General features: G+C 42.6%; 1 protein-coding gene across 1 annotated transcript; it reads left to right on the top strand.

Annotated features, from left to right (window-relative positions):
* Positions 1-642: 642 nt before the first annotated feature.
* Positions 643-6,018, top strand: LOC138870836 (uncharacterized). The gene is made up of 6 exons (XM_070148678.1): positions 643-1,019; positions 1,533-1,745; positions 2,194-2,473; positions 2,797-3,155; positions 3,527-3,719; positions 6,013-6,018. Exons 1-6 carry the CDS (start codon positions 643-645, stop codon positions 6,016-6,018), a joined length of 1,428 nt encoding a protein of 475 aa, XP_070004779.1.
* Positions 6,019-11,574: the final 5,556 nt, after the last annotated feature.

The following is an 11,574-nucleotide window of genomic DNA, read 5'->3' as shown; positions in this document are numbered from 1 at the left end:
GTCGGCCCATCATGAGACAAATATGATTGAGATAGTGCATAAGGAAGGGAAGCCTAAGAAGCCTTCGCAAACTATCATGATGATTCGGTCCAGTAAAGCCAGGCCATTTGAAAAGTCAACAAGTGAGAAGTTTGTGATCAAGTTGAATGGGGAAAATAGTGAACCATCAATGGTGGTCAAGCAGGGTCCTCAAGTGACGTTGCAGGGAAACATGAAAGAGCGAAAGTGGTTGTGCCAGGAGTGACAAACAAGCTTGTTGTAATTGTGGAAGGTGCCCGCATAGACCCTGTCATTATCAAACTGGTAACTCAATTACCAATAGTCAACAGTAGGGCGGTCCCGTGGAATTATGAACGAGTGACACTGACTTACAAGGGGAAAGAAGTTAAAGAAGAAGTTTGTGAGACCCATGGTTTGACTCGATCGGGGAGATACTTTGCCCCTGAAGAATTGAAGAAGGCTAAAAGCTCCAAAGACAACCCAGTGCTAGTGAAGAAAGTTGTGACCGAATAAGAAGCAGAGGAATTCTTGAGAAAGATAAAAGTGCAGGACTATTCCATTGTGGAGCAGTTGAGGAAGATATCGGCTCCGATCTCACTATTGTCATTATTGATCCATTCAGACGAGCACCGTCAGGCTTTGATGAAGATCCTGAATGAGGCCCACATTCCTGACAAAATCTCAGTAAACCACCTGGAAAAGATAGCTGACAAGATATTTGAGGTAAACAGAGTCACTTTTTCTGATGATGAGTTGCCCATAGAGGGCACTGAGCACAATAGAGCCCTCTATTTCACGGTGAAATGCGAAGATTCCGTGGTTACCCGAGTACTAGTCGACAGTGGTTCCAGTGCGAACATTTGCCCTCTCTCCATTTTGAACAAATTGAAGGTGGACGATGAAAGAATTCACAAGAACAGTATCTGCGTTCGGGGATTCGACGGTGGAGGGAAAGATTCAGTCGGGTACATAGTGCTAGAGCTTACAATAGGGCTGTTGAATTTACCATGGAGTTCCAGGTGCTCTATGTGGTTGTTTCTTACAATCAACTATTGGGTCGGCACTGGATTCATGCTGCAAAAGCGGTCCCGTCTACCCTGCATCAAATAGTCAAGTTTGAATGGGATAGACAGGAAATTATTGTGCATGGCGAGGATAATTTGTGTGCCCACAGTGATGCCATTGTTCCATTCATAGAGTTTGAATACAATAAGGGGCCATGGGTTTATCAGGTTTTTTGACACGGTATCAGTAGAGAAAATTCCAGAAGGTAAGTGTGTTCCAGCGCCGAGGGTAGCCGTTGCAGTAGTCATGGTAGCCGTTGAAATGTTGAAAAATGGTTTTATACCAAGCAAGGGTTTGGGTGCATATCTGCAAGGTATCGTACAGACGGTATCTCTCCCCAAAAACTTGGATACATTTGATTTGGGGTTCAAGCCCATAGTTGTGGACATAAAAAGATCCAGAAAGCTGAAACAGAGGGCATGGGTCCTCCCAAAGCCCATCCCCCGTCTCTCCTGATCATTTTTCAGGCCCAGCGCCAAGAAACACCCAGCAACAACAGTTCCCAATCCTGTGGTTGGTCCTGATAAGGAGTTTCTTGAAAGGTTTGAGAAATTATTCGACAAGGTGAACATGGTGGCAGCTGGAGAGGGTTCTAGCAAGGCAGATGTGCAATTTGTTGGGCCTGGTGCAAATAATAACAATTGGGAAGCTACTCATCTCCCCTCCAGGAAGGAGTTTTGGTAGTTTGCTTTGATTTTCTTTCAGTTTATCTGGATTATTCCAGGGTTGTAATTCAGATTCTATCTTCCGTCCATTTGGATGTATAAACCTTGTTATCTTTTAATTTCAATGAAATGCAATTTCCCTTTTCCTCATTCCTGACAGTTTTATTTTCTTTTCTTCCTTGTACAACTCTTTTTATGTTGGTTTCAATAACATGACATGCATGAGGAATCTTCGGCCCAGTCTTAAAAGCCAATATAATTCGAAAATAGTAATTCAAGAAATAGAGTGTGATAATGAATTAGAATACGACGAGGATGAAGCCTTTGAAGAGATTAGTAAAGAACTAAGCCATTTTGAAGAAAAACCCAAGCCTAACCTGAGTGATACAGAAGCAATCAATCTAGGGGACCTAGACAATATCAGAGAAACTAAGATAATTGTCCATCTTGAACCTCATCTCAGGGAGGAGATCATTAAAACATTGGTTGAATACAAAGATATTTTTGCATGGTCATATGACGACATGCCAGGTTTAAGCACTGATTTGGTGGTTCACAAGTTGCCCATTGACCCGGCATTCCATCCAGTCAAGCAGAAGCTGAGGAAATTTAAAATTGATATGAATGTGAAGATCAAAGAAGAGGTTACCAAGCAGTTCGATGCAAAAGTTATTCGTTTCACTCGATATCCCACTTGGTTAGCCAATGTAGTACCTGTGCCAAAGAAGGATGGCAAGACCAGGGTATGTGTTGATTACCGTGATCTTAATAAGGCGAGTCCCAAGGACAACTTTTCACTGCCAAATATCCACATTCTGATTGATAATTATGCCAAACACGAGATTGGGTCTTTTGTGGATTGTTATGCGGGCTATCATCAAATCCTAATGGATGAGGAAGATGGAGAGAAGACGGCATTCATCACACCTGGGGAACATACTGCTATAGGGTTATGCCTTTTGGTTTGAAAAATGCTGGGGCAACTTACATGAGGGCAATGACAACCATATTCCATGACATGATACACAGAGAGATTGAGGTCTATGTGGATGATGTGATCATAAAGTCTAGAAAGCAGTCTGACCATGTCAGAGATTTGAGAAAGTTCTTCCAATGGCTTCGCAGGTACAATCTTAAGCTCAATCCTGCAAAGTGCGCATTCGGTGTGCCATCTGGAAGATTGCTAAGATTCATAATCAGCCGCCGAGGTATTGAGTTGGACCCTTCAAAGATTAAAGCTATCCAAGAATTGCCACCTCCAAGGAACAAGATTGAAGTAATGAGTCTATTAGGGAGGTTGAACTACATCAGTAGGTTCATTGCTCAGCTTACGACAACCTATGATCCTATCTTCAAGTTGTTAAAGAAAGATGTCGCGTTCAAGTGGACAGACGAGTGTCAAGAAGCATTTGATAAGATAAAAGGGTATTTGTCAAACCCACCTATGTTGGTGCTACCAGAACCGGGGAGGCCTTTGATTCTGTATTTGACGGCCCTAGATAATTCCTTTGGCTGTGTATTGGGTCATCATGACATCACCGGCAGGAAGGAGCAAGCCATCTATTATCTCAGCAAGAAGTTTACATCTTACGAGGTTAAGTACACTCACCTTGAGAGGACATGTTCGCCCTAACTTGGGTAGCACAGAAGTTGAAGCACTATTTGTCCTCTTACACTACTTACCTCATCTCTCATTTGGATTCATTAAAGTATATCTTTCAGAAGCCTATGCCTACAGGGAGGCTCGCAAAATGGCAGATCTTGCTCATAGAATTTGACATCGTCTATGTGACTAGGACTGCGATAAAAGCTCAGGCATTGGCCGATAATTTGGCTGAGAACCCAGTGGATGAGGAATATGAGCCTTTGAAGACTTACTTCCCTGATGAAGAGGTAATGCACATTGATGAGTGTGGACCAGTTGAGGAGCCAGGGTGGAAACTTTTCTTTGACGGAGCTGCTAACATGAAGGGTGTTGGGATAGGAGTCGTACTTATTTCTGAAATGGGGAATCACTACCCTGTTATCGCTCAACTTCGTTTCTACTGTACTAACAATATGGTTGAGTACGAGGCATGCATTTTGGGTTTGAGGTTGGCTGCAGACATGGGGGTCCAGGAAGTCTTGGACTTGGGAGACTCAGACCTTCTGGTGCACCAGATCCAAGGGGAATGGGAAATACAAGATTTAAAACTCATACCGTACCGGCAATGTTTGCATGATCTTTGTCAGTGGTTTCGATCAGTAGAGTTCAGGCATATTTCAAGGATCCATAATGAGGTTGCCGATGTTTTGGCTACTCTGGCATCAATGTTACATCACCCAGATAAGGCTTATGTTGACCCTTTGCATATTCAGGTCCATGATTAGCATGCTTACTGTAATGTGGTGGAAGAAGAACTTGACGGTGAGCCTTGGTTTCATGATATCAAGAAATATATCAGGATGGGGGTGTATCTAGTACAATCCACAGGTGATCAAAAGAGAACAATTTGGCGGTTGGCAAGTGGATTTTTCTTCAGTGGAGGGGTTTTGTACAAAAGGACTTCGGATCTTGGATTGTTGAGATGCATAAATGCTAGACAGGCCACAACTATCATGACCGAAGTACATTCTAGAGTTTGTGAACTGCATATGAGCGGGTACGTGTTGGCAAAGAAGATCCTCCGAGCAGGTTATTATTGTCTCACTATGGAGCGAGATTGTATCAGTTTCGTGCGCAAGTGTCATCAGTGCCAAGTGCACGGAGATTTAATTCATTCTCCACCATCTGAATTGCACACAATGTCTACACCATGGCCTTTTATTGTGTGGGGCATGGATGTCATTGGACCAATTGAGCCAACAGCGTCCAATGGGCACAGGTTTATTTTGGTGGCTATTGATTATTTCACCAAGTGGGTTGAAGCTAAAACATTCAAGTCTGTAACCAAGAAGGCGGTGGTTGATTTTGTGCACTCAAATATCATTTGCCGGTTTGGGATATCAAAGGTGATCATCACAGATAACGGGGCTAATCTAAATAGTCATCTGATGAAAGAGGTATGTCAGCAATTCAACATTACACATCAGGCCTCGATGATGCAAGGGCAAGTACAGTTTAAGAAGATGACTGAGGGTGAACTCGAGCCCGGCTTTATCTACAAAATACCTTATCATCAGCACTATCATACAAAACAACGGGTGAACCTATGCCAAGGTAACCCGACATCTTCAATAAAATTCGAGCACGACCCTATCGAGAGGGCTCAATGTAAAGGGGTACATATATACATTCAAAAACCCCTCGACATGAGCCATGATTCTCTCTTCCGGGGAAGGTACCTGCAGTGCCACTTTTTCTCCCCATGCACAATCTTTTCTTACTGCCTCGAGGTGCTCACCCCCTATTGAGGAGATAAACCTCGATGAATGCTCCCGATGGCCCTAAACATTAGGAGGTCTCTTGAACGCAAAGTCCATCCTTGTGACAAAGCACCTCGAAGTTAGCTCACCAGATGTCGGCGGTGTACCACCGACCGAGCGTGAAGCAGAGGCAAAACTCTCCTCTCCTTGGTGAACGGGTTTAGATGTAGCAACCATGGCTATGATAAAATAAAAAAAATGAAGGTAAAGTCTTCGGCGAAAGCTTTTGAAATGGTGAGAGAACTAGCACAAAAAAAGAGCTCTATAAAAGGGATAGTTACTCAAAGTAGCGGAGTCCTCAGATAAAGGATTAAGCAAATGCATATATAGAGCAAGCAGAGACTGTTCGCCTATCATAAAGGCCATCCCTTCACAACCGTGGCACATAAATGATACTGTCACATAGCACTCTTGAGCCGTTGAGACCCCGAGAATTTCTGTTATTACAAGCATCAATTCTAAAAAGCTATTGACCTAATCTCGAGATGGTGCCCGATCTTGAGGGTCCCGATTACTCCAAGTATGGGGTCCGAAGAGCCAACATCAAAATTCAAAGGCTAACTCCGCGTGAATGCTAAAATATAAAATTCGGAGACTTGAAGCAGAAAAATCTTCTTACATTACCAAAAATATATTTACAAGGGGTGTCTTTACAACTCCCCCCCCTCCCGAGAGATTCATACATAAAAAAGAAAGGAAGACGAAGTGGATCTATTCTTCACCATCACTACTCTCTAGATCATCTCCAGAACCGTCATTCGAAGTGGCCAAAAATGTCGATTCTTCCTCCAAGACTCGGGCTTCCTCAATCTCAGCTGAGAGATCGGTGCCTTTAGCGCTTGCTTACTCGAGATCCTACTTCCTTGCCTTTGAACAGGCATAAGCGATGGCCTGAGTCAGCTTCTGCTCGGCCTTCTCTGATATCTCTCGGGCTCATTCATTCGCAGTAGCGGCATCCTTCATGTATGAAGATACTTTTTCTTCGGCCTCAGACTTGGCCACAGATAGTGCAGCAGCCTCCTTCTGAGCACTTCGAAGAAGACCCTATATCAATGTCAGCTCCGTCCGCAAGAGACTTCTCTCCAAGATCACGGCCTCATTTTGCTCCTTCATCTCGAGGATATTCGCATCCTTGGCTGCAGCCTCTTCTTGAAGTCGCCCCACCAAGGCATCTTTTTGCCCAATCTACAAAGGCAAAACAAGTCGGTAAGCATCAAGTTATAAGAATAAAAGATGAGTTCATACATACGTGATACCTACTCAGTAAGGCCAGCCCTTTCCTGGTGCACTCCCTCCAAATTCGCCCGAAGTCCGCTCAACTCCTCCCCGTTTTGGGCAGAGGAGGCCTTCGACTCCTTTAGCTCCGAGTTGAGCTTCTCGATCTCCTTCCCACAGCACAAAAGCTCGTCTTGAACCCTTGAAAAGGCATGGTCATACATTTTCTTGGCCTACAACAAAGAAGGGAAGTTAGAAAAACAAAGGCAAACAATTTGAAGTGCTAAAAATATGTGAAAGGATATCACCTGCTGCTGAAGCCTCTCCGCCACGTCGAGAGCGGTAGGAGCATTGAGGTCAATGTTTTCGTCGACACCGTCGAAGAGGTTTTCAAGTAGATCTTCCCTCTATGAGAAGCCCCCATGTCGGCAGTACCCGAGCCCTATACATCCCTGATTTCCCCCGGTGAGTACGAATGGCCTAAATTAAAGCAGCCTAGAGCATTAATTTCTCTAAGGGTCTCATCTTGCCCTCGGGAAGCTTCAGGCTCAGGCCCTCCGGAGTCACCAGCGGTAGGCTCATCAGCGTGGACTGTACAATGTCCGACTTAGAACTCGAGGACTATGCCCCCACCCTCCTTGAGGGTCTCCTTAGCATGGGTTTGGTCGATATCGACCGCCCCCGATTCGATGACTTTCTGCCCAACAACTTGTAGAGCATCCGCACCTCGTCTCGTCCTTTGTACCAAAGGGCCTTCATCACCTTCATCCTCGACATGGGGACTCACCACAGCAACCGAAGCCAAGACTTTGGCATCAGTCTGAGGCCTTTGAACTTTAGGTTTCTCTAATTTAGGAGACGCAGCTGACGCCTCTTTCTTCCTATCCTTGCCCTTACGGGGCTTTGAGGTCCCTTCCTCACCATCAGTAGACGGTCTCATCAACACTCCATCCCCGAGGCCTACACGAGCGTGATGCATCGAACTTACCACCATAAAAGATATTCATAAGGAAACATGGTACAGATAGTAGTAAAGAGCATACTGTGGTTCTTGGCCTGCCACTGCATTTTGGCCAAGTCGTGCCAAGAACGATCGAGATAAGGTAAAGCGAAATCCAACTATCTGATCCATCCCAATAGGTTCTGAACCGCGTCAAGGTACCAAATGGTAGTTGCATAATCAAAAGAAGATCATTTTTTCAGAAAGGGATGAAAAGGCAATAAAATATGCTCAAGGTAAAGGCACTTACGATTCATATTCCACTCCACCGGGAATGGCATCCTATTAATCAGGATAATGTCCAAGGTCCTCACTTGGATAAATCGGCTCATCCACCCCTGATCCTTGTCCTCATGGATGCTCGAAAAGAACGGCCTCGTGGATCGAGGATAAAGCTTGATCAAACCCCGAAAGAGGTGAGGGTTGTATAATTTGACCAAGTGATTGAGGGTGAAGGTCATACCCTCGACCTGGCTTAAAAAGTACCGGAGCATATGAACGATCCTCCAAAAAGAAGGATAGATCTGACCAAGCGTCACTCAGTACTCATGGCAGAAATCGAGAATCACCAGATCTATCAACATGGAAGAAGGATCCAAAGAATCTGTAGGGCCTAAAGTAAATGGGTATGTATACACGCTGAAGAAGCCACCTTTATGGTCTACTATGTTGTCGCTAGAATTGGGGATTTCTACTAATGTTGCCTCTCCCCATCGGCAGTCTTTCTTCACTCTATTCATATCGGTCACCACGCTGATGTACCGAGACACGTTTTCACATCTGCCTGGTGTAGTAGGGGGTTTTCGACTAAAAATTCGGATACAGTATCGAATTTGGTAGGGGTACACTACTCAATAGTTGGAGGTACTTTTGGTTTTCCCTTCGATTGGCGTGGCGAAGAGGTTGTGCCCTCCTTCTGAGGTACCATTCTAGAGGTTCTGGCCATGACTATGAAAAAGAGGGGCTTCTAGGAAGGAAAGTGAAGAAGCAAGCGCAGAAGGGAGAATAATGCAGAAGATGGTGAACTTCACTATAAAATCTTGAAGGCGTTGTAAAGTATGAATGGCAAAATGGTTGAGGTATTCATAGAAGCCACATGAGCAGTATTTGGGAAGTGGAAAGTTTGAACCAATAGCGGCTTATGGGCTTCTCGAGAGTCGTGTTGACAGCGACCCCTGCGTAGTCTTTTGAGTGATGGAATTTAATGCTCTGATAGGCTCACGTCACGGGGGTAGTATAGAAGAGGTAAGAATTCAAGATCGTTTCTTGTCATTTTCATTCTAAGAAACGCGGGGACTATTGGTATGCGGTAAAAATCAGAGGGTCCGATTTTATAGTCATTATGATGATTCGTAGGCACGTCTCCAAAGGCTCGAGACAATGGTCGAGGTTCAACCCCTAGGGTTATCAGCGTTTGACATCAGGGAAGTGCAGATCAGTAGTTATGATGGAAAAATGGGAAGTTCCCAAGGCACGTGATTCAGGATGACTAAGTTTATTAGGCTAGTATGAGCCCGTATCGTGGCATTAAATGGTTGTACCAACCATATATCTTTGTAATAAATGCATTTGTACTATGTTAGGATTCTCCCTCATATATAAAGGGGACCCTTGTCATTTTGTAGAAATATACAACCTTCAATATAAGAACAAGAATATTTTCTGCTCTCTAACCTAAACAAATTCTCCCTTGATTCTATTACTTATATTTATCACTTCCATTTATTGTATTTCATTAATTATTCTTCATTTATTACTCGTTGTTGATCTTAAAGAGCCTTCATCAAAGCTCTCAAAACTGTTAGTCCTTCATCGGCTGTCCACAACTTAGTATCTAGCTCGACCTCGAGGCCCCGTATAATCTGGCTCGTGGCCCCAATTCTCCACCCCTCGGTTTGCTTAAACATACTGCTTTCAAAGTTCTTATCTCATATACTAGTCTAACATTTGGCATCTACTGCTTAATGACTAGCACAAAAATAAATTACATATTTTTAGAACCACAAAATCAAATCTAATTGTAATTACCATTTTCATGGTAAAAAAGAATAAAGCACTTAATTTGCTACTAATCTTAGCCCCACTTCCAAATAAAGATGACACCCAAACATCTAAATGGCCACCATACATGCCAATATTATGAGTCACTTAATGTGTTTGAAGGGGCTACCATGTTTCTTTTGCTTTAGTCTTTATCCAAATACTTCAACTAATCCATCACTAAGTATTAATTAAATAGGGTATTGTACCATTATCCAATAATTAACCAATTACCCACATAATTAAGAATTATTTTTACTTACTTAAAATACTCATTACTTTTCACATATCTTATACACCTTACTATCATGGTCATGTGGTACCTTGTATGGCACTAGTCCATAAATACCGAGTATTTTAGCTCGGGCCGTATTTTATTCCAACATGTCAAACTTGGATGAAAATTCGTTTTCCTTGACTTGCTTCCCCTCTCACCTTCACGAATTTACTCATCACTTGTCTGAAATAGCATAATGATTATAATCTCAAAATAATCTCATTCCCGAACTTACGTCGATTAACTTACAATGAAACTTTAACATATGAAAATGCGGGATGTAATATCATCCCCCCCGTTTGGAACATTCGTCCTCAAATATTGACTGATACATTTATCATGCTCATATCCCATAGCTCTTACGAATACTTTAATGCTCCTCTTGCCATCTAGGCAACTGTTCTGTGAATAAGTCAAAAAGGCTAGGGCATTCCTCCCTTTAGTCCTCTTCCCCGTACCACGACTTTTGGTTGGAATCTTTTCAATCTCGTAACTGTTGCTACCTTCCGTCATTTAGCCTGTATGACTCTGACCTTGTAAGTGCGCTTATGTGACCCTTTTTCCCTCTTTTTTTTTTGCTCTAGCGTCTAGCCAATCTCTAGGCCTCACTTTGAACACATATTCAAATCTTGATAAAATGTCCCTCAGGGCACTTGTAGGTATACTAAAGTTCTTTGCTCGGTACTTTGTTGAAATTACGAATATTGCTACATCTTGTGTTATAGAACTGGTTATCTAACCGCATGATTTTACTTTTTGTCTTGATCCAAACCTATGGGCCGCAAAAAGCACTCAGTACCTTACTTAACCGAGTACCAATATAATATATCTTTCTTATTGTACTTTCATTGGCAAATTGGCCAAAAGGGTCGTCATGGGCTAACTAGAATAAACATAGGGGAGTACTCAATGTGGAATGACCCAACCTGATATAAAAACTTATACATGTGATATACGGGCCCAACATGATCATTTGTAAAATCAAGACATAGGACGGCAAGGCCACACAAGTATTCGTATACATGACATCTGTCTACAAGCCTCTAAGAGTACATACTTAACATAAAGATCGTGACAAGACCCCACCATACCAAATAATACGAGTCTAAATCATACTGACCAAAAAAGCAACTCCGGAGCAAATGGAGCGCACCAGCCTCTTCCGCTGAGCTGATAGCCTACTTGGAGGACTCTTGACCTGTCTACCAGGACCTGCGAGCATGAAACGCAGCATCCCCAAGCAAAAGGGACGTCAGTACAAATAATATACCGAGTATGTAAGGAATGAAAATCAGTAAATAATAGAAATGAGAGAAACATAGAGTAAAAGACTCGACATATAAGTCTGAACAACTTTATGAATCTTTTAATATTTAGAATGTCATGCATATGCATATAAATGTCATACCATGCATGGGTATATGCGTTCATAACATCATCAAGCCTCTGAGGGAATCCCATCATATCATCTCGGCCACTGTGGTCAAATCAGCAACGTATACCAGCTGATCAGGTGGTGGTGCGTATATAATGCTTTAACCATTTCCCATATCCCATATATATATATATATATGTGTGTGTGTGTGTGTGTGTGTATATATAACACCATCTGGTCATAGGTCCATGTAAATAAATGCAATGCATGATAAATATGTCAATAAAATCTTTCGGAGTGCCATAAGACCATTTTGCCTTTGATTACTGTCATGAAGCAAATCTTACCAACTTACGTATTTTTGAGACCCATGAACAGATGATAGAATAATATGACACATGAAAATTCAATAACATAGACACCTCTAAAAATTCTATGAATATAATCATTTATGGAAGTTGTGTATTTGCTCGTTTCGTTTGTATCCTTTGGATCATGCTATAAAGAAAGAAAGGATAGTCTTAACATACAT

The sequence above is a fragment of the Nicotiana sylvestris genome, chromosome 1 (genome assembly GCF_000393655.2).
Source record: "Nicotiana sylvestris chromosome 1, ASM39365v2, whole genome shotgun sequence".
Taxonomy (NCBI): Eukaryota; Viridiplantae; Streptophyta; class Magnoliopsida; order Solanales; family Solanaceae; genus Nicotiana; species Nicotiana sylvestris.
The sequence above is the reverse complement of the archived record's forward strand: the minus strand, read 5'-3'. Positions and strand labels throughout refer to the sequence as shown.

What these genes read in the sequence shown, in the direction of transcription:
- LOC138870836 (XM_070148678.1), top strand. Translation starts at nt 643, where the DNA reads ATGAAGATCCTGAATGAGGCCCACATTCCTGACAAAATCTCAGTAAAC. An exon ending in AATTTACCATGGAGTTCCAG is followed by an intron (nt 1,020 to 1,532) that starts GTGCTCTATGTG and finishes ATCATTTTTCAG; the next exon opens with GCCCAGCGCCAAGAAACACC. An exon ending in AGAAGGATGGCAAGACCAGG is followed by an intron (nt 2,474 to 2,796) that starts GTATGTGTTGAT and finishes GTGATCATAAAG; the next exon opens with TCTAGAAAGCAGTCTGACCA.